At 40.9% G+C, this 21,862-nt stretch overlaps 6 protein-coding genes across 10 annotated transcripts; 3 read left to right on the forward strand and 3 right to left on the reverse strand.

Annotated features, from left to right (window-relative positions):
- Positions 1–196: 196 nt before the first annotated feature.
- LOC147927913 (uncharacterized) lies at positions 197–3,423 on the reverse strand. The gene is made up of 3 exons (XM_087483496.1): positions 2,624–3,423; positions 2,357–2,538; positions 197–2,253 (listed from the first exon to the last, which is right to left on the reverse strand). Exons 2-3 carry the CDS (start codon positions 2,367–2,369, stop codon positions 1,130–1,132), a joined length of 1,137 nt encoding a protein of 378 aa, XP_087339622.1. The 5' UTR covers positions 2,370–2,538; positions 2,624–3,423; the 3' UTR covers positions 197–1,129.
- Positions 3,178–11,981, forward strand: LOC104743344 (histone acetyltransferase HAC12). Of its 2 annotated transcripts, none has more exons than XM_087483495.1 (18): positions 3,178–3,694; positions 3,870–4,258; positions 4,573–4,687; positions 4,893–5,139; positions 5,240–5,632; positions 5,761–5,888; positions 5,994–7,559; positions 7,714–8,010; positions 8,105–8,383; positions 8,545–8,673; positions 8,778–8,978; positions 9,065–9,207; positions 9,296–9,608; positions 9,725–9,864; positions 10,055–10,133; positions 10,247–10,639; positions 10,792–11,009; positions 11,192–11,981. In XM_087483495.1, exons 2-18 carry the CDS (start codon positions 4,041–4,043, stop codon positions 11,304–11,306), a joined length of 4,974 nt encoding a protein of 1,657 aa, XP_087339621.1. In that variant the 5' UTR covers positions 3,178–3,694; positions 3,870–4,040; the 3' UTR covers positions 11,307–11,981. The 2 variants fall into 2 exon arrangements, with proteins under 2 accessions (XP_087339621.1, XP_087339620.1); XM_087483494.1 differs by having other exon boundaries at positions 3,378–3,694; positions 4,893–5,154.
- A 262-nt stretch (positions 11,982–12,243) lies between these two features.
- On the forward strand, positions 12,244–15,920 carry LOC104775775 (protein HIGH CHLOROPHYLL FLUORESCENCE PHENOTYPE 173, chloroplastic). Of its 2 annotated transcripts, XM_010460914.3 has the most exons (14): positions 12,244–12,520; positions 12,618–13,207; positions 13,346–13,558; positions 13,656–13,860; positions 13,948–14,023; positions 14,207–14,342; positions 14,429–14,533; positions 14,659–14,739; positions 14,841–14,930; positions 15,062–15,127; positions 15,194–15,250; positions 15,365–15,442; positions 15,553–15,600; positions 15,681–15,920. In XM_010460914.3, exons 2-14 carry the CDS (start codon positions 12,638–12,640, stop codon positions 15,750–15,752), a joined length of 1,797 nt encoding a protein of 598 aa, XP_010459216.1. In that variant the 5' UTR covers positions 12,244–12,520; positions 12,618–12,637; the 3' UTR covers positions 15,753–15,920. The 2 variants fall into 2 exon arrangements, with proteins under 2 accessions (XP_010459216.1, XP_087339627.1); XM_087483501.1 differs by having other exon boundaries at positions 12,307–13,207.
- A 26-nt stretch (positions 15,921–15,946) lies between these two features.
- LOC104755993 (uncharacterized) lies at positions 15,947–16,799 on the reverse strand. Its single transcript, XM_010478488.3, has 2 exons — positions 16,335–16,799; positions 15,947–16,247 (listed from the first exon to the last, which is right to left on the reverse strand). Exons 1-2 carry the CDS (start codon positions 16,797–16,799, stop codon positions 16,089–16,091), a joined length of 624 nt encoding a protein of 207 aa, XP_010476790.2. The 3' UTR covers positions 15,947–16,088.
- Positions 16,800–16,885: 86 nt separating this feature from the next.
- Positions 16,886–18,628, forward strand: LOC104740357 (uncharacterized). The gene is made up of 2 exons (XM_010460918.3): positions 16,886–17,413; positions 18,269–18,628. The coding sequence occupies exons 1-2, from the start codon at positions 17,228–17,230 to the stop codon at positions 18,461–18,463; spliced, it is 381 nt and encodes a 126-aa protein (XP_010459220.1). The 5' UTR covers positions 16,886–17,227; the 3' UTR covers positions 18,464–18,628.
- LOC104740358 (uncharacterized) lies at positions 18,566–21,728 on the reverse strand. 3 transcript variants are annotated; one of them, XR_015579584.1, is made up of 11 exons: positions 21,230–21,728; positions 21,072–21,123; positions 20,847–20,933; positions 20,644–20,760; positions 20,405–20,554; positions 19,839–20,328; positions 19,654–19,753; positions 19,516–19,575; positions 19,333–19,425; positions 19,128–19,247; positions 18,566–19,046 (listed from the first exon to the last, which is right to left on the reverse strand). XR_015579584.1 is itself a non-coding variant. In XM_010460920.3 (11 exons), exons 6-11 carry the CDS (start codon positions 19,892–19,894, stop codon positions 18,735–18,737), a joined length of 741 nt encoding a protein of 246 aa, XP_010459222.2. In that variant the 5' UTR covers positions 19,895–20,328; positions 20,405–20,554; positions 20,644–20,760; positions 20,847–20,933; positions 21,072–21,123; positions 21,230–21,528; the 3' UTR covers positions 18,566–18,734. The 3 variants fall into 3 exon arrangements, 1 of the variants encoding a protein (XP_010459222.2); XR_015579585.1 differs by having other exon boundaries at positions 19,839–20,318; positions 21,230–21,528; XM_010460920.3 differs by having other exon boundaries at positions 21,230–21,528.
- Between the last annotated feature and the right edge of the window lie 134 nt (positions 21,729–21,862).

Here is a 21,862-nt window from a genome sequence, read left to right on the forward strand (position 1 = left end):
CATGACGGAGCTTTCCACCTCGCTTTTCGTGGTTTCCTTTTAACTCATTAAAATCACCTATAAGAAACCAAGGGAAATCTCGAGATAAGCCAATCCGTGTTAACCGTTCCCACACAATATCTCGGTTTGTTGGAACCGGGTCACCATAAATAAAGGTAAAATAAATAACATGACCTTTATAAGTAAGTTCCAGATCAATCAAGCGATTCGACTCAAATAAAATAGAAACATCATAAATATTATTATAAAATAAGGCCAAGCCGCCACTACATCCGATAGGATCAACCGTTTTTAAATTTGAAAAACCAAAATGACCAACAAAAGGCTCTAAGACAGATAAAGGTTGCCTAGTGTCAGATAAAAATAAAAAGTCAGGTCTATGCTTCCCCCACAAATCCTTGAGATACCCAATAGTTGCTTTATTCCCGAGCCCTTGACAATTCCAACTCAAAATCTTCATTTATCCATGGTTGATTTGGGTGGCTTTGCTCCACCAGTTGGGCCTTCTCCTGTTCTTGGTTCTTCGGGTTTGCTCCTTCCCCAGCTTCTTTAGGGACAGGGCGTTTCTTTGGTGTTGTATGCAAGTACACACTCAACTTCCTAGAAGCAGCGCCTTTGAGAGCCAAAGGAGGCTTCACCTTGTTGGCCTTCTCCACTTGTGGAGCCACAACATGAGCTGTACCTGTGTCGATTTTCGTATCCATGGGACCATTCCCTGAATCCGCTGCCTCTCCCCCAATATTCGCAATGACCATGGCAGGATCCAAAGTAGGCTCTTCCACCGAATCATCCATGTATCCATCAGCCTGCTGCTTTGGATCACCAACCGTTTTGTCCTCAACCTCTGTCTCGGCCTCCTCCATCAGCTGATCAATGCTCTCCTCCGAAATTTTCCCTGCTGCTATCGAGTCCTGCAGAGCCATTATCGGACCTATCGCATTTGCCGGTACCAGAGTTTCACCATGGACCACTTCGGTTGAAGCATATTACATAGCATCAAAGTCAATGAACTGTGAAGCCAAACCAGCATCCGGAACTGATGACCATGCATCTACCAAAGTCGTTTCTTTTTCCATACTAGAGTATGAATCTGACTCTGGTTCCTGGAAGAGGGGTTTCCGAACCCGCTTCAATGGTGGAACCCCGAAAGTTGCAGTCTGGACCGCCACTCCGGGATTTGTCCCTGTTCCAACTCCTCCACCGGAGCTACACCCAAGGGCGGTGCAACGGTCGTGGTAGGTCTAGCCCTGTGGCGGTGATCATTAAACTGCACAGAGTTTTTGGACCGGCGGGGTTTCGATGAAGGTTCACCCGTTTCCCTTGAAGACTGATGCTTTGCCCCTCCATCCTGTTTTCCTTTAGGTGGACGCTGACTGGGCTGAGATGATCCTCGACTTTCCACATCCTTACCTTTTCCCTTATTCCTGTCATTCATGACAGCTCTTTTGTAACTCTGTAGCGGACGAACTGAAACATCTTCTACTAGATCATGCAAAGCCGGAGTAATCTTGTTGGTAGCCCACAGTGGGCATTGATCCACATCGTGACATAGGCTGGAGCACTTCTTACAACAGCCATGAAGACGCTCATAATGAAGGTTGACAATGGTCTCTTCCCCGTTATAAAACTCAATCACCGTATCAAAGCACAAGGGCTTAAAACCATTTACTGTTACTTTCACTCTCCCGCTATCAATATCCACCGTCTCCACCCGACCAAGCTCTGAACCAATGCTGCGGAAGGTTGGTTCAGCCCAGAACTGAAATGGGACATCCAAAACCCTGACCCAAAAGGTTAAGTCCGAAGGGTAGGCAGGATCCACTGTTGGACTCCAACGCAGCATGGACACCATCCAGCCATCGAAATGAAATGGACCCATCTGTAGTACCTCCAAGATATCCTCTTCATTGTCAAAATCAAACTGAAACGTCCCAAGCCCTAAGTCAGCTCCCACAACTCTTCCTTCCACATGCCAAAACTTGGGAAGCATGATCAGCAGAGATTTCATATCTTGCATCCTAGGATTCATACAGCGACCCACCATTGTTTTTGAGTATCCCGCTATCAAAGCTGAGTTATCAAAATATGGGATTTTGATTCTGCGTTTAGGAGCCATACCCTCATCATTCTTGTTCTCCAAATTCTTCCCCAGTAAAGCACTGTGAGATATGATGAAACTCAGCACCCAGACTCGTACACACCAACCATCCAAGGAAAGAGAACTCTCGGAAAATATAGCAAGGAAACCGAGAACTGAAACAAGGAAATAGAGAAAGTTGTGATGAGTACTAATGGCTACAACACGGTCCTTTATATATTCCCAAACATTCCAAGTCAAATAAGCTATTAATCCTACCGATTTGAAACATAAATGGCAAATGATAGCCACTTGATATGCCAGCACCAGAATAATATCCAAAATTCCCCTTGCGTTAGTATCTTCCAATCGTATCCTCTGTTTGTTTTCGAAGCAGAAAAGGCTAACGAAATTCTTGTGATACACCGGAATCAAAAGAGAATCTGATATCAACATTAATCCTGTCAAATAAAAGGAGCGAACCCTTGATATTCTCCCTTGCAAATCAATTCTCAATTTGGTTCGAATTGAGTTCAAAAATCTTACCCAAATCCAGCCTCTGCCATCACCGTTAATAGCAGATCGGGCAGACTAGATAGATCGCAAGGAATGAGAGATTTGGAATATCTCAATCACGAGGCCCATTAAAGCCTATCGAATCCCTCGACCCTGAATCCGCTTATCCCAAGAGAACCAAATAACCGAATTAACACCATATGATTTCACAATTCTGACCCAAATCAAGCCTCTGCGATCGCCGTTAATAGTAGATCTGGCAGACCAAACAGATTGTATGGAGTGAGAGATTTGGAATATCTCAATCACGAGGCTCACTAAAGTCGATCGAATCCCTCGATCCTGAATCCACTTATCCAAAGCGATCCAAAATACTAAATTAACACCATAGTTTCAAACGAAGATTAAATCGTCTCCGCTAAAACCATCGATTCGTATCCTTACATGCCAAAAGAGGCAAGATAGAGAAGACGAATCAGATATCCCGAGGACTGCACGAACCTGAAACCAATCCAACGCGATTACACTAAAAAACATTCAAAAACCTATATTCGCCGTCGCCTCCATTATATTTTTTCCGGTCATTTTTTATTATTTTTTTTTTTTTTTTGTTACTTTTACTTACAAAATCAAAACGAAAAATCCCTAACTAAGGAAGAAAAAAAGAAAAATCAAAAAATCAAAAAAAAAAATCAAAAATCCCCAAATCGAGTGAGCGCCCGAAGAGCGTCCCCCAAATTCGAAGAAGTCCGACTGCGAAAAACAAACTCTCTTACAATTTTTTCAAAAACAAATTTGTGGATAATTCGTTTTTTATTTCTCGTCTTCTTGGGTTTATTTGGGTTTCTGGGATTTGTCTAACTTCGCTTGTTTGATCCTTCGTTATTTTTTTCCTTCCTGGGCTTGGCTTCGTGTGAGTTCGCACGTGCGACATCGGCTGTTTTTTTTTTTTTTTATTGCTCCGTTCTTACTGCGTTTTCGAAGATTCGATCATCGTAACGTTTTTTGTATTCGTGACCTTTGTGTGAGGGGTGGAATTATTTTATGCTGGGTTGTGCTCTTTGCGGCTGAAGTTTGCTACTTCTGTGAATCATCTGCAAGGTTGGATTGAATTCTAGGTTTTTTTTTTTTTTTTTTAAATTATTGTCTTTAATTTAATTCATATGTTTTTTGGATACACTTGTGCTATTCCTTGTATGATTCTAGTTCAATTGAATTGAGATAATATCATGTCACTCCAGTTTTAACAAGAGTAAGAGAATTTTTTCATTTTCAGGACATTTTCACGGTGCTAAGGTGTTAAAGAGATCATCTGAAGAATAATTTTGAAGAGCAGGAGATGAACTTTCGATCATCTGGATTCTCTGGGACACAAGAGTTATGCAGTGTCTGTTAGTGCTAGTTGCAAGAAGTTTTAGGAGAAGGCGACGCAAATTTAAGAGATAACATGAATGTTCAGGCTCACATGTCGGGACAGGTTCCGAATCAAGGGACTATGCCCCAGAATAATGGCAACTCTCAAATGCAGCAGAATTTGGTTGGTGCTGCTACTGGTGCTGTTACTGCTCCCGGTGCTAGTACTGGTGTAGTAGGGCCTTCACGAAACATCATTGGTGCCATGGATCATGAGGTTCAGAAACTTCGACAATACATGCAAACTCTTGTGTAAGCCTTCAGTTTTCAGCTACATTTTTTTTTGTATCCTCCCACTTTAGCATGTCTATGAGTTGTGGATTTGTTTCATTCATCTTGCACTCCTTGTCTGTTAGTTGCCTCTGTATTATGGATTACGTTATTGTTATTTCTATGTGGGCTGGGAATGATCAAACATATTACTACTGCTTTGGTTGCATTATGGCATATCTGCTTCATTTCTTAAGAACCGGAGATTTTTGTGTTCCGGTACTTGAGATTTCTTTATGGTTATTGCATAGGGGACTACTGCTAACTGATTCTTCTTGATCTTCCGTTCTTTCCAGATTTACCATGTTACAGCAACGGCAACCATCTCCAACTGATGCTGCATCAAGGGCAAAGTATATTGATGTTGCTAAACGTATAGAAGACGGGCTTTTTAAGATGGCTACCTCAAAGGTATACCAAAATATTTCTGTCTGCCTTAAGGAAAAATAATTGATTGGTACGTAGCATTTTAGGGTTTGGTTTACTGGGGAGTGGGGAATTCCAACTAGATTGGCTGATACTTTTTGACATGTTGCCTCTAGATCCAGCTTGTTGACTCTTGTCCTTACTTAAATTCTTTCTTTTCATTTGTGGCACTTTCCAACATGTACTTCAGGATGATTATATGAACCGCTCAACCCTTGAACTTCGGATTACAAGCCTAATAAAAGGCAGACCTGTAAATAACTACAGTCAGCGACATGCTAATTCTTCTTCGGTTGGAACGATGATACCTACTCCAGGATTATCACACACTGCGGGTAATCCTAATTCGATGGTTACATCCTCTGTTGATGCTACAGTAGCTGGCAACACCAACATCACAAGCACAGCCGTGAACACTGGAAGCCCTCTAATTGCTGGTGGGGTGCATAGAGGTTCTTTTATTAATGTGATCGTAGATATTTTTCCTGGATATTTTTTTATCTCTTGTTTCTCTGACACCTTGAAACTTGTTTGTAGGTAATATGTCTAATGGATTCCAGCATTCTTCGAGAAACTTTTCTCTTGGTTCTGGAGGGAAAATGGCTTCCATGGGTTCTCAGAGAAGTACTAGCCAGATGATTCCGACACCCGGGTTTGTGAACAGTGCTAGTAATAACAACGGTGGTGGATTTTCTGCTGAGCCCACAATGATACCTCAGTCGCAGCAGCAGCAGCAACAACAAAGGCAGCATACAGGTGGGCAAAATAGTCACACGTTGTCCAACCAAATGGCTGCTGGCCTTAGACCTGACATACAACCAAAGCCGTCTGGGGTGGCCAATAGCTCTGTAAATGGTACTGTTGGAGTGAACGAAAAAAGTGTAGACTCAGGTTCATCTTACACCAATGCGTCCAAAAAACTACAGCAGGGTAACTTGTCTCTTCTTTTTTTTTCTGTCCTGATTATCATATCTCACATGTACTGTCATTGTGGTTTGGCGATTGTGAATGACTAGTACATACCACTCAGAAAACTGAAAGCTTGTTTCATGTTTCAGGGGAAGGTTATAGCACAACAAATCCTGACCCCTTCCATGGAGCTATAACATCGGTTGGGACGGTGACAAATGCTCAAAATATCAAACCAGCAAGTTTCCAGTCGGTGTCCAGAGTTAACTCTTCTCTGGTGAGCAATCAGTCAACCTCACTATGCATGCAACAATGCAGACAAATTAAACACTTATCACTTTGAGTATTCGAAATTTCAATCTTCTTTTCTCATTATCTGCAGTCACATCAACAACAATTTCAGCAACCGCCTAATCGATCCCAGCAACAACCAAATCAGATTCAACAGCAGCAGCAGCAATTTCTCAATCAAAGGAAATTGAAGCAGCAAATCCTGCAGCAACATAGATTAGCAAGTAATGATGGCTTGGGGAAAGCTCAGGTGGATTCTGACATGATTACAAATGTGAAACATGAGCCTGGAATGGAGAACCAGAATCAAGCTATGCACTCCCAAGCATCTGAACGATTCCAGCTTTCTCAGCTCCAGAATCAATATCAGAAGTCTGGAGAAGACTGTCATGCAGACGCTCAGCCTCTCCCAGTCAAAAGTCAGAGTGATATATGCACATCACTCCCTCAAAATAGCCAACAGATTCAGCAAATGCTTCACCCTCAGAATATAGGTACTGATTCTATCAACAGTTTTAGCAATCTTGCTGTTGGAGTAAAATCAGAATCCAACCCACGAGGTCAGTGGCCTTCCCAGTCTCAGGAACACACGCAAATGCCTAATGCTATCTCAAGTGAAAAGCACATTCAGCAGGATTTCCACCAAAGAATTACCGGATCTGATGAAGCTCAACCTAATAATTTGACTGGAGGGTGTGTTATTGGTCAAAATCATACTTCTAGTATATCAGAATCCCCTAATATGCAAAATTCTGTCGGTACGACATGTACATATGGTAAAATAAGTCGCGATCCCAAGTTCCGAAATCAACAGAGATGGCTCCTGTTTCTACGTCATGCACGGAGTTGCAAACCGGCAGGAGGGAAGTGCCAAGATCGAAATTGTGTAACGGTTCAGAAACTATGGAGTCACATGGACAATTGTTCTGAACCAAAGTGTCCGTATCCCCGTTGTCTTCACACAAAGGCATTGATTGGCCACTATAAAAACTGCAAGGATCCTCGATGCCCGGTCTGTGTGCCTGTGAAGACCTATCAGCAAGCTAATGTGCAAGCCCTGGCCCGTTTAAAAAGTGATAGCAGTGCAGTGAGTTCAGTGAATAGATCTGTAGTATCAAATGATGCATTACACGCTAATGCTGGAACGGTTTCTGGTGCCCCTCGTTGTGCTGATACTTTAGATAATTTGCAACCTTCAATAAAGCGATTGAAGGTGGAGCAATCTTTTCAACCTGTGGTCCCTGAGACTGAAAATTGTAAACGCTCCATTGTTTCTACTACAGAGGCAGATTTACCTCAGGATGCCGAGAGAAAGGATCATAAGCCATTGAAGTCAGAGACCGTGGAAGTGAAAGCAGAAATTCCTGATGTTCCTGTTCAAACAGGATTTGACATTAAAGAAGTGAAAAATGAAGCTGTTGATAATGTTCCCAAACCTAGGCTTGTCAGTGAACATGGTTTATCTGGTGACTCGCCAAAGCAAGAAAACATCAAAATGGAGAAAAAGCCTGAGCCGAAGGAAGAAGATCTGGTGGACAATCCTGAACGTGCATCGAAATCTGGAAAACCAAAGATAAAAGGTGTTTCCTTAACCGAATTGTTCACTCCCGAACAAGTGAGAGAACATATTCGTGGTCTTCGTCAGTGGGTTGGCCAGGTTTGCAATTTTTTTTTCGAAAAATTTACAGAGAAGCAAGTTTTATTCATATATGCTATATGTTTTTACTCTTTGTTGTATTGGTTTAAAGATGAATCTCTAGCTGCGTGATCACTGATGAATACCTCATCATTTAACTTCCATGTGTCTGCAGAGTAAAGCCAAAGCAGAAAAGAATCAGGCAATGGAGAATTCGATGAGTGAGAATTCCTGCCAGTTATGTGCGGTGGAGAAGCTTACATTTGAGCCACCACCTATCTATTGTACTCCTTGTGGTGCTCGTATCAAGAGAAATGCGATGTACTATACTATTGGAGGTGGTGAAACTCGTCATTACTTTTGTATTCCCTGTTATAATGAATCCCGAGGAGACACTGTTCTCGCTGATGAGACTTCGATACAGAAGGCAAGACTTGAGAAAAAGAAAAATGATGAAGAGACTGAAGAATGGGTAAGATTATCCACTCAGTAGAGTTGTATTGTCATTTACTCCCGGTTTTATAGGTTTTTCTGAGTTTGTCTATTGTGTTCCATGTTTTTTGCAGTGGGTCCAGTGTGATAAATGTGAAGCCTGGCAGCATCAGATATGTGCTCTATTCAATGGGAGAAGGAATGACGGGGGGCAAGCTGAGTACACCTGTCCAAATTGCTATATAGTTGAGGTGGAGCAAAATGAGAGAAAGCCTTTACCTCATAGTGCTGTTCTCGGAGCGAAAGACCTGCCAAGAACAATTCTCAGTGACCATATAGAGGAGCGGTTATTTAAAAGGCTGAAGCAGGAAAGGAATGCGAGAGCTAGGGTTCAAGGAACAGGTTATGATGAGGTAAACTGGCGGAGTACATGTAGAAGGTCTAAAGTCTCATATGATTTTGCATTCGAGTCCTATCTTCTATGGTTTTCTGAAGTGCTACTTCACTGGAAACATTAGATTGAAGCGTACTGGTTGGTCACTCATCGTTTCCTTTTTTTAACTGGCACTGACAGATTCCTACTGCTGAATCCCTTGTGGTTAGAGTTGTTTCATCTGTTGACAAGAAGCTGGAAGTCAAATCTCGATTTCTCGAAATTTTTCGGGAGGATAATTTTCCGACCGAATTTCCATACAAATCCAAGGTATGAATTATCGACACACACCATCATCGTATTTGCTTCATGTCCACATTTTCTGAGTTCCTCTCTTGAAATAACGCATTTCGCGCTCCACATTTTTTTGTCAGGTGGTTCTGTTGTTCCAGAAGATAGAAGGTGTAGAAGTATGCTTGTTTGGGATGTATGTCCAAGAATTTGGATCCGAATGTTCATCTCCTAATCAACGCCGTGTTTATCTCTCATATTTGGATTCCGTGAAGTACTTTAGACCTGATATTAAATCTGCTAGTGGAGAGGCACTGCGCACTTTTGTTTACCACGAAATTCTTGTAAGTCCTGGTTTTTCAACCAAGATTTGTGTGGTCTTCTACATTACATGGAGGATTCAAGAATATACTTTGATGATTTTTTTCAGATTGGTTACCTGGAATACTGCAAATTGCGTGGTTTCACGAGCTGCTACATATGGGCTTGTCCACCACTGAAGGGTGAGGACTATATCCTATATTGCCATCCAGAAATTCAGAAAACGCCAAAGTCTGATAAACTACGAGAATGGTCAGTCCAATTGTCTTTGGTCATTTTCTTCATAAAGTTTTCCTAGGAAAAATCCTTTACATCCTCCAATTGCTCATGGTCGACACAGGTACTTAGCAATGTTGAGAAAAGCTGCAAAGGAAGGGATTGTTGCGGAAACTACAAATCTATATGACCATTTTTTCTTGCAAACTGGTGAATGTAGAGCTAAGGTTACAGCAGCTAGGCTCCCCTACTTCGATGGTGACTACTGGCCAGGTGCAGCAGAGGATATTATATACCAAATGAGTCAAGATGATGATGGTAGAAAGGGAAATAAGAAAGGAATACTCAAGAAACCCATTACAAAAAGGGCTCTTAAAGCATCTGGCCAGTCAGATTTCTCAGGGAATGCGTCCAAAGATCTGCTGCTAATGCATAAAGTAGTCGTTTCTTTCCATGCCCCTTCCCTTCTCTGCATATCAGCTTTAGTAATTCGATTCTTTTGTTTAGTTTTGTGTTTTTGGTTTTTGCTAATATTATTTCTGTATGTTTTTAGCTTGGTGAGACCATTCACCCAATGAAGGAGGATTTTATCATGGTTCACTTGCAGCATTGTTGCACGCATTGCTGTACACTGATGGTTACCGGAAATCGTTGGGTTTGCAGCCAGTGCAAAGATTTCCAGTTATGTGATGGGTAAGAATTGTCCTTTTTCGTTTGCTGGTTAACTTTTTCTCTCTTTTTGGTGTTTTTGTTGTTGCGACCTGGTTTGTACAACTTGGAAGCTATGGTAATTATCTTCATGGAAGAGACTTATTGGTAAACCTATGTGTGCTTAATCCTGGTAGAGTACTGCAATCTATAAGACGTTGTTCTACTTTTTCAGGTGCTATGAGGCTGAACAGAAACGAGAAGACAGAGAAAGGCACCCTGCTAATCACAAAGATAAACATAAACTGTATCCTGTAAGTTGCATTGGTTTCTTTTGGGTCAGGAATTGAGAAGAGGGTCTGTCATTTAAGCTCATACGTTTCTGTATTTTGTTGTATCTCACAAGATAGTTGTCTTGATACTGTAGGTTGAGATTGGCGATATTCCTGCAGACACTAAGGACAGAGATGAGATACTTGAAAGTGAATTTTTCGATACGAGGCAAGCATTCCTGAGTCTTTGTCAAGGAAACCATTATCAATATGATACACTGAGGCGGGCAAAGCATTCTTCCATGATGGTGCTTTACCATCTGCATAATCCAACTGCTCCTGCCTTTGTGACAACATGTAACGCATGCCACCTCGATATTGAAAGTGGTCAAGGCTGGCGCTGTGAAGTTTGCCCAGACTATGATGTCTGCAATGCTTGTTACAATAAAGAGGGTGGCGTTAATCATCCTCACAAGTTAACTAATCATCCATCACTAGCTGATCAAAACGCTCAGAATAAAGAAGCTAGGCAATTGCGTGTCTTGCAGGTATTGTAATATTCAGTTTCTTTTTGAAAAGCTGCCTCTTATTCTCTTGATTTAGGCTTCTTCTATTTTAAGAAATGGATGGGATTAGTTTAGTCATATGGCTCCAAAATGTCTCTGAAATGCTAAAGTTTTCATTTATCTAAAATATGCAGCTCAGGAAAATGCTCGATCTTCTGGTGCATGCGTCACAATGCCGTTGTTCACTTTGCCAATATCCCAATTGCCGCAAAGTGAAGGGGCTATTTCGACATGGTCTCCGTTGCAAAATACGTGCCTCAGGAGGTTGTGTTCTATGCAAGAAAATGTGGTATCTCTTGCAACTCCACGCTCGGGCCTGCAAGGAATCCAAGTGTGACGTACCTCGATGCGGGTAAACTCTTTAACTTCTATCCCTGTCTCTTAAGACAAGTAAAAACGTAAAATTAAAAGTCAATCTTTTTCTTTACTCGAGTCATTTTTGGATATTAGAACCCGGGCATAGTATATGGCAAAGCTTTATAAAACTAATGTTCTGTAAGATTTGTATTGATCATTGTAACTCTCTCTATTCAGGGACCTAAAGGAACATTTGAGAAGGTTACAACAGCAATCGGATTCACGGCGCAGAGCTGCCGTCATGGAGATGATGAGACAGAGAGCTGCAGAAGTCGCTGGAACCTCTGGTTGATTAATTTGTATATACTAAATCTATTTAGGATCTAAGCAGAAGTGGAAATGTAATCTTCTTCCCAAGGTTAAGAAGATTTTGTTTCTGAGCTCCACTTGAAGAAGACGAAGGAGAAGTGAATTAACACCTGCTAGTGAAGGCACGTAAGAAGACAGGAAACAAACCCTATAACGGTTTAATTTAGATGGATTCATATTTAACAGACACAAATCATGGAGTAATTATGATGATGATTGATTGGGAGGGGGAACAAGCGCTTGTGTGATTTTGAAGAGTTTCTCAGCTTTAAGTGCCAGTGAAGCAGAAGAATCTTGGTAGATGCTAACTTAGGATCTGGGTCAGGTCGCGAAAAGGAAGAAATCAGATTCGAGACTCTTCGATGCAGTTCAGTGTCTTGATCTGGTGTGTGATACTTTGATTATATATATACATACACTCTGTGTCTTTACTGCCTTCTTCTTCTTCTTCTTCCTGTTTTTTGGAGCCTGGTACATTTTGTAAAATGCCTTTATACCTTTTGGTGGGGGAATGTAATATATATACATAGTGACATATTAACTTGCTAGCCAAGTAAGTTGAAGAGAGTATCTAATAAGGATGCATCTCTTACATTTTTTGGGTGAACCTGTATTAACATTTTCATATCTTCGTTAATTGAATTAGGCTTTGGTTTAATAAGGTAAACGTTATCACGACCTGCTGCTACATATTCTAAAGTTGTCTAATGCAATTGTTAGATCTAATTTATAATATGCATAATTTGCTTCATATTCTACTGTTGCTACTATCTAAACAGTTTGCTTAACTCTTGTGTTGTCTGTCATATACGAATACGAATACGAATACGATACTCTTTTATGTAATCTTTAGTTCTATGGAATTTTGTTTTTGTAATGAAGAAATAAAAAATAAAGAAAAGAAGAGGAAAGGCGAGAATGTACGTGGCAAATTAATTGGCTCAGAAGTGATATCACTGTCCAAAACTCACAAACCAGATCCTGTGGTCATCTTCTCTCCTTATTCCTCTCTCTCTCTCCTTCTTCACCTTCTTATTTTATTTCTGATATGTCAAAATCCTCCGATCCAACCATTTCTCAAACGACAAAAAAACTTGTAAAGTCTCACTTTCGTTATCCATTTCCAATTTCGACCAAGAAGAGTCTTCTCAATGACAGTCTAGCATGCAAAAAGATTCATCACATAACACAACAAGCGTATGCCTTTACAACAATTTATCCAAACTACTTTAAACAATTTTTTGTTTTCAAATATATAATTTTAAAAAAAATTTGAGCTCTGTTTTTGTTGCAGAAGCAGAGTATTGAATAACAATGGTGGGTAGTATCGTTGGCAGTAACATGGCGGCGACTGATGCGAGGTTTCTAAGTTCCAATTTTGGTAACAGTTTCAGCATCAACACTACCAGACTTCACAGATTCCATGATCGCTCCCAAATCGTAATCCCTAGGGCTCAGTCTTCTTCTCCGTCTCCGTCTCCACCCTCCGACAAAAAGAAGGGCAAGACCCGACTCGGTACCACAACCACTAAGGAAAGCGAAGAGACGGCGGCGAAGAAACTCGACGCAGCACCAGCAGCTCCGCCTTCGGCTCAGTCTCCGCCGTCACTGAAGCTGGACGATGTGAACCCTGTGGGATTAGGACGGCGATCGCGGCAGATCTTCGATGAGGTGTGGCGTAAATTCTCTGGATTAGGTCAGATGTCGAGGACGACCCGACCCGATGAGCAGGAGACTCTTGATAGTCTTCTCATGAGAGAAGGACCTATGTGTGAGTTCGTTGTTCCTGGCGCTCAAAACGTCACCGTTTTAGTCGTCGGAGCTACTAGTCGAATCGGCCGTATCGTCGTCCGTAAACTCTTGCTCCGTGGCTACACCGTTAAGGTTGTTCGATTACATTACTGATTCCTTTATATAATAATGGTCACAAGTCTCAATATTCGTATAATATAAAGTATTTGGTGTACTTATATGCAATTGCTGCTTTTAAGAGTTTTTAAAGAGTGAGGTTGTTGTGTTTAGGCACTGGTGAGGAAACAAGATGAGGAAGTGATGAGTATGTTGCCAAGATCAGTGGATATTGTTGTTGGAGATGTGGGAGAACCGTCAACGCTCAAATCTGCAGTTGAAAGCTGCAACAAGATCATCTACTGCGCCACTGCTCGGTCTACTATTACTGCTGACCTTACCCGGGTTGATCATTTGGGTGTTTATAACCTCACCAAAGCTTTTCAGGTATAAACTAAGTTTGATCACGTGGTTGATTCGGTTACTTTGTTTTTGTTGAGCACAGAGTAGTCATTCCTGTGTATTGGTTTTGTGTATTATGCAGGATTACAATAACAGACTAGCGCAACTAAGAGCGGGTAAAAGCAGCAAAAGCAAGCTTTTAATTGCTAAGTTCAAGTCGGCCGAGGCTCTTGAGGGTTGGGAAATTCGTCAAGGAAGTTACTTTCAGGACACAACTGCTAGTAAATATGATGGTGGAATGGATGCTAAGTTCGAGTTCACCGAAACTGAGAGAGCCGAATTTTCAGGTACACTCTTATCTTCTGAGAATATGCCAATGTGAAACTTTTTACTTTTGATGTGATTTTTAAGGTATAGTGGTTTTTAAAATGCAGGTTATGTTTTCACCCGTGGAGGATATGTTGAGTTGTCGAAGAAACTTTCACTTCCACTGGGTGCCACTCTTGACAGGTAAAGTCTGGTTTCAAAATGTGTCAACCATCCTTACTCCCAGCTTGTTCTGTGAAATGATTCGATCATAGAAACTTAGAGAATGGGGATAACTTGCAAGTAGTATTAATGGATTTTATAACACCGTCTGAAACCAACTAGAGCCTTAGCTTCCTTTTTGTGCTTATGCTCTTATATAAATAGGTATGAAGGCTTAGTTCTTTCAGTTGGTGGGAACGGAAGATCCTATGTTGTGATCCTTGAAGCTGGTCCAACATCAGATATGTCTCAGAGCAAACAGTATTTCGCTAGGATCAATACCAAAGCAGGATTTTGTCGGGTATGAAAAGCATCACCGGTCTTGCTAATTTAATCTGACCCCTTTTCAGCTATTTATCTGGCTAAAGCTTTTGGTTCCTTGGGCAGGTAAGAGTGCCATTTTCAGCTTTACGTCCGGTTAACCTAGAAGATCCACCGCTAGATCCATTTCTCGTTCACACATTGACAATACGTTTTGAGCCTAAGAGACAGGTTTGCCGACGCTTGTCAATGCTTCAGCAGTTGTTTCTGGCGCTTGATTTGTTTAATCATTGACCAAAAACTTTCATTTCGTGGAGTCTGAGTGTAGCAATCTGTTGTGTGTTTTCCTCTTTCAGAGACCTGCTGATGGACTTGCTGGTACGCAACAAGATCTGAGAAGCTTTAGCCTTGTATTCGAGTACATAAAAGCGTTACCTGTAAGTACCCCAACTTAATTTCTACTTGCTGAAGACCATCACCGAGAGAACTAAAAAACAGAAAATGTATAGATTTAAACTTTCCACATTTTTGTCTACAGGCAGGTCAAGAAACTGACTTTATTCTGGTATCGTGTACTGGTTCGGGAGTAGAACCCAACAGAAGGGAGCAAGTCCTCAAAGCTAAGAGGGTAAGTCTATTTTGTCTGAAACACACACATTAGAAAACTCTTGAATCTTGAGGCTACGTATTCGCAGGGCTTTGTGCCAGTAAGTTGCATGTTTTCACATCTCCCTCTCTGATGTCTTCTAAATTTGTCAGGCTGGCGAAGATTCTTTGAGAAGGTCAGGCCTTGGATACACCATCATTCGTCCTGGTCCCTTGAAGGTACTATTCTTTGAGTTGCCACCAATGTGTATAAAGATGGCTTTAATAACAACTTTACTGATACAGGAGGAACCAGGCGGCCAGCGAGCTCTGATATTTGATCAAGGAAACAGAATTTCTCAGGTTACTTTCAATCATGAAAACGAAACTCAAGTCATAGGCTTGCATACCACAGAAGATTCTCTGGCCCGAGCTAACTTGTAACTTGAAAAATGCCCAACTCTGTTTCAATTTCAGGGCATTAGTTGTGCGGATGTGGCGGATATATGTGTCAAGGCACTGCATGATTCAACCGCTAGAAATAAAAGCTTTGATGTGAGTGGCAGTTCATAAAAAACATGCTGAAAAATAGAATATTTATTCTTTGACCTATAAAGAAGAAATCACGACATGGATCTCTCACATTTTTCTATTGAATTATGCAGGTTTGCCATGAATACGTTGCTGAGCAAGGAATAGAGCTCTATGAGCTGGTAAGAGTAGTCACTTACTATATATAAGTCACATCTTCATCATCATATCATCTGATAGAGTTTCTGTCTGTCTCTGTCAGGTGGCTCATTTGCCAGACAAGGCGAACAACTATCTGACTCCGGCTCTATCTGTACTTGAGAAGAACACATGAAAAGGAGAATCATTGATTCCATTTTGGCTGATGTATTCATCCCAAGTACGCATTACATACATATATACATACGTACCTGTATAACTTGTACATACAAGAATCTCTTTGGTCTCTTTATGTCCATTAACATTGATTTCTTATATTAAACTCTAAATTTGTGTGCTAAAACGGCGTAGAACATAAGACACCAAAAGTGTGGAACTCTATTCTGTATTACACAAAACTCACACTATAAAATGAGCAATAAACATGTAAAGTTCATATGATTCAGAAATCTCGGAATTTTTTCTTATTCATCTTAGATTAACTTGTACACGTAAGATGCAAAAACTCAAATCAGAGCTTCGAGAATGGTTTGGTGAGAGAGCCGAAGAATGACGACGTCGGAGACACATACGGCAACTTGCTGGTGACTTCGTCTCCGGAGCTTTCTTTTGACTTTCTCTCATCGTCTTCCTCTCCTTTAATGGCTTCCTTCTCAGCATCGTCCACTATCTGCTCAGTCATTAACATAATTCAGACAAAAAAAATATTCCCAAAAATTCATTTTGCCGGTGAACTAAAAAGTTTTAAAAGCCAAACCTGTCCGGTGACGTCAGGAGAAACAGAGGGGAGAATAACAGTGAGATGGGTTTTAATCCGGTGCAAAGCGTCTTTTGTCATCCCCTGAGCCGCTCCGGCGAAGTCCTTAATCACACCTTCCAAAAACTGTTTAGTTTTTTCGAGCGACTCCGACGGAACCGAAGCAGCGGCTAGTTTCTCTAACACTCTATCCTTAACCGATGCAAGACTCTTCAGCCCCAACACCATCGTCGTCTTGCTCTGCTTCTCTCCTTGTTCTGAATCTGATGATTCCACAGGGTTGTTGGGGTTAGGCTTCTCTGATAATTTGATCGCGTGGTCAGGAGAGTAGAGGTTACCCTGGTCCACGTTTTCGTCGCGTTTTGTAGCGATTTTGATCGCGTGGTCTGGAGAGTATAGCTTCCCCTGCCCCGCAGCTTCTACGCCGTCGGATTTCGTGGCGGAGATTTGGCGAGGATTATCCATTTTGTTGTACTTGACAGTTCAAAAAGTCTTTCCTCACTCTTTTTTTTTGGGTTTTTGCGTGTGACGACGAAACAGAGCAAAGCCACTTTAAACCTATCATTCTGGTTTTGTTTTTGTTTGTTTCCCGGGGAAAATGAAGAAGAACCTATGACACGTGTTAATGTCTCTTCATGACGTGGCAACACGTGTATTATGTTATGCGTTACTGGATGGTTAATGGGCTCTGTTTAGTTTATGTGGTATCAAATAACATAGGCCCATCAGACGGAGAATGGATTTTGATTGTTACCGGATTTATCTCAGACCCGGACCGGCTCGATTGACCCGGAAATGAAAACAAAATGGGGAAAACACAGAGGCGGCGTTAGGCGAAGGAAGTGGAGTTACACAATAGTGAGAGAAGGGAGGAAGAAGAAGAGAGGAGAAAGATGAACAAGAAGGAGATCTTCAAGCTAGCGAAAGGTTTCAGGGGAAGAGCGAAGAATTGCATAAGAATTGCAAGGGAAAGAGTAGAGAAAGCTCTTCAGTATTCTTACAGAGATAGGCGTAACAAGAAACGCGAGATGAGAGGTCTCTGGATCGAGCGCATCAACGCCGGTTCTCGCCAACACGGTGTACGTTTTTCCTTTTCATCGCAAAAATTGATATTAGGTTTTTGCCTGATTGCTTCGCGTCACTGCTAAAATGCCTTGATTCTAGAAATTATGATTTAGTTTAGAAATGATATTTCTGAGATATTGATTGCAGCTTTTAGGTCCGTGATCGAATCCTAGGGATTTAGGGTTTTGTTATGTTTAATTGGGATGCTTAATTTCGCCGGAGTCTTGCGCTGTTGACATAAATGCTTTTTGTTATACCTAATTGCTTTATTGTCTTCGCCTATCTCACAAGTTGTAGTTTGATTGTATTTGTTTCTGTATCCTCGATAGTTTTTTCTTATGCAATGGATCTCTGTGCTTGCATCCACATAGTGATAGAGATAGAACTTGCTGTTACTGGGTTTTATTATTAGAAGATGGACATCATTAGACTGAAATGTTGAATGAAGGGCATTTCATACTGATTGTATCTTATCTTTGATCAATTTTGGAGTTTTCAAATGTATGAGATGCTATCCAAATGGAGATTTTAGGATGTGAATGTCTACCCTGTAACTCAACTATGCTTAAAGTATCATTTCGTGTTGGTAATATATGACTGATACTTTTTCTGTCAATTGTTTCCAACTAATCGAAACTGTAATTAATTCCTAATACAAGTAGAGTAACATATTTTTCTAACTTTACCTGGTCTCAGATTTGTAACACATTTGTTTTTGTTGATGACTTCTGTTCACTTATAGTCTTGGTTCCATTGTTTAATGCCCTTTCAAATCTATGCTATTAGATGTGGATTAATACTCTGTTTCTTGTGAAAAACATGGAATTGACATGTTTGATTGGAATCCTAACTTGTAAAACTTGAAACAGGTGAACTACGGTAACTTCATCCATGGACTGATGAAGGAGAACATCCAGCTGAACCGGAAAGTCCTCTCTGAGTTATCTATGCACGAACCTTACAGCTTCAAAGCACTTGTGGACGTCTCCCGCAAGTCTTTCCCTGGAAACAAGAACGTGGTCCAAGCATCTCGGAAAGTAGACATTTCATCCATCAATGCCTAGTTAGGACCAAGTTAGTTTCATCTCCACCTTCTTAAGGACACATAACATTTAGTAATTTGTCAGAATAACGTGTACCCTGGCGATACTACTATACTTTTGCAATTTGAGAGAATGTATTTCGTCTTCTTATTTCGTTTAGCAAATCTAAATACATTGGTTTGTTTATTACTTTGAGAAAAGAAGATTGAATCACCTAAATAGTTATAGACCTAAAACCCTAGGATCGGAACAGTATTTGCTATAATCACGTCATTGCGCATCAATGCCCCTGTTATGGAAGAAACAAATACCGAAACCGTGAATCAAAGGGAACTACACCGCATTTGCTACTAGATGAACCCAGAAAACCCCACCGTTGTCGCCGGTGAATGCATTGCTCAACAAATGCGGCTTGGCGAGGAGGCAAATGACGTGAAATCCACAGAGAAACCTTGCAGTCATCGACAAATTTCTTGGCGAAGCAGTGAAGCATGTGAGGCACAATCAACTTCCCCCTGGGGCTCACTCCCACTGACGCCTGTATATAATCTTTCTGAGCTTCTTCAAGTTCTTCGGCTACGTTCTCGGCTGAGTATATTCTCACCTGCAAGTGATTTCTGTGAGAAATTTGCAATGTGGGTTTAAAAATGCTGATGTGAAATGCAGATAGATGTGGAAATATTACTGTAGGAGATGAGTGCATTCCACAGCTGAGAGCGAACGACACTAGAGGTTCAGGTGTGCTTATCCCTGCTTGTCTCTGTGCTTCTGTTACTTTCAGCTTGAGAATGGAGAGAAGCAGAGCCTGAATATCCCGGTTTAGGTAAGAGATATAGTATAGAAAATGAAGAATTTGCAGAAAATAATGAAGTTTGAGCTGAGTTTAGTACGATTTGAGGTCGATGCAGAGGAGGGTTCATCTTTAGAGTCATGTATTCTATCGTTGCTGCGTTGTATGAATGCCCACCAACTGTATAAGCAGCCTGATAGAACCTCCAAACCAGAGACTTACATTAAACTCTGTCTGAACCAAACCAATAAGTGTTAAGTAGTTTTGTGTTTGGAGATCAAACCTTTTGCATCAAGGAGAAGAGCTTTACGTCGGTTTTTGGTACGCCGTAAGCTAAGTATGCCTGATTCAGACAATTAGGAAAATGTAAGTTTTGTATCTGCAAATTGAAGTTTAGCGAAAATTCGGAAGACATTATTACATGCATGATCAAGGCATTGTATATGTTGATCCAGAAGGCGAGCTTCTCGTTGTGGCTTAGTTCTGTTGGATTTACTCTGGCAAGTCTTTCGACGAGGTTCCTGTAATAAAAATGCCACATAGGAGTTTGTCAAATTTCAAGGACCCTAACTAAATCTCAGAAGATGCTTAAAACTGTGTACATACCTGAATCTCCATAACTCATCTGAAGCATATCCGAGCCTCTTCTCCTCAACAGACATTGAAGCCACTTCAGTTGCAGATCTGTAACTCCCTATGTCAGCCAGCTCAGCTTTCCTTGGACTCTATAAGGATCAAATGCATTGCTCTCTGTTGCTAAAACATCTGAGTTCTTCTGAATATCGATCCGTGGACTCTGTGCCCACCTGGAGATCCGTGAGTGTTCTGAAGGAGACCACCACGATGTCGATGACGATGATGTAGGATTCTCACGAGAAGAAAAACTGGTAGTCTCTTGTGAGGATTTGGATCCTGCAGATGTCTCTCCTAGAGACACAAATATGTTTCTCATGCATCTGATCATCTCCTTGGATAGTTCATTAGCATTATCAAAACTCTGCAAGGACTTTGCCAGTTTGCTTCTAGGTTGTCCTTTGTGATCCTTACGGCGTAAAGTTTCGCTCTTTTCGGAAAGTCTAACCAAATCTATAGCATTCTGGGCAACAATGTTGTAATCAGAGCCAGGCACATGAGACAAATATTAAACATACAGAAGAATTTAATTAACATACAGGTGGAGATAGAGAATGCGTGAGGTTATACTCGGCGAGTTTTCTCTCGTTTCGCTCTTGAATCAGCAAGAAATGCAGAGACATGATCTCTTGTTCGAGCTTAGAGACCGTAGCTTCCATAGCTGCTATATTGGAGAGAAGTTCTTGAACCTGCCGGTTTTATAGGAACATTCACAAGGTTCAAGCTTTTATCCATGAACGTCTAAGCTTAGAACTTAAGACAAGTTGGAGAAACATACGCTACGTGGAAGAGAAGATGCGTGAGACAGCTCAATCTTATGGCTTTGATCAGAAGCCTTCAGCAATAGAGCGCGTAGTGCAGTTTCCTTCTGCAATTGATCTCTTAATCGCTGCACCTGTTTCAGACCGTAACAGAGTCTGAGCTGTAAGAAATTTTTACGGATTTCTCGACATGATTAAAAGAGAGGTGAGTGAAACTCACATCGTACTCGAGTTCGAATCTGTAAAGGTGAAACTTGCTCTTCTTGGGGGAATCAAGACCGTTGATCACTGTAGTAACATTCTTTGGCTATATTTTCAGAGAAAACAGAGTCATAAGAAATAATGTTCTTGAAGAAATAAAGAGGAAATAAAAAGCTTAAAGTGAATTGACAGCTTGAGGAGCAAGTTAATGGAAACTCTTTCATTGGATTCAAGGAAACTGAACCTGTGAGAGATTAACGGCTTTGGTCTGAGAGAATCTGGACAAAGAACTTGCTCTGCATAACACATCAATGATAGAATTAGGAAGAAACAGAGAGGAGGAAGAAGAAGCACCATTCAGACAAGAAAAGAAACTGGAAAAATAAAGGAATGAAACTTTACTGTTTAGATGCGATCAGAGAGTCTCCAGACATTGTATGATCGATGAATTTGGCTTTAAACTTGGTCTGGATCTCTCCAGACGCTTAATAATGAAATGACTCAACAAAATGAGATTCAGACAAAGAACCTTGTGATCAGGAAAGAAGAAACAGAAGAGAAGAGAGAGAGAGAGAGTGAGAGAGAGAGAGAGAGAGAGAGAGAGAGAGAGAGAGAGAGAGAGAGAGAGAGAGAGAAGAGAGAGAGAGCTTGGGACATCTGTGAAGATGAGTTGAATGGGATCGGGTCCAAAGAGGAGACTCAATAAATGCATGAGAAATATTTAGCTATTTGTCACTTTCATCACAGCCCCCATTGCACGAGTTGTTCTACCCAAAAAAACAGAGTAAATTTTAAAGCTCGAACCTTTACCTTCCAAGAAACTTTTTTCTCTTTTAAACCATTCGAGTAAATCTAATCAAAGTTTCATTATTCTTAGGCTTTTTATAAATTTTAAAAATTTGATAATGATGTGTGTATGATTGTTTGTTTTCATGTTATGTAAGTTGGAATATAAAAGGAGATTGCTTTTTTTTTTTTGCAAAAGAAATCAGAAGATATGATTGATGATCTTCAAGACTTGAAAGCCAAATAAAA

The sequence above is a fragment of the Camelina sativa genome, chromosome 14 (assembly GCF_030686135.1).
Source record: "Camelina sativa cultivar CO46 ecotype springtype chromosome 14, ASM3068613v1".
NCBI lineage: Eukaryota > Viridiplantae > Streptophyta > Magnoliopsida > Brassicales > Brassicaceae > Camelina > Camelina sativa.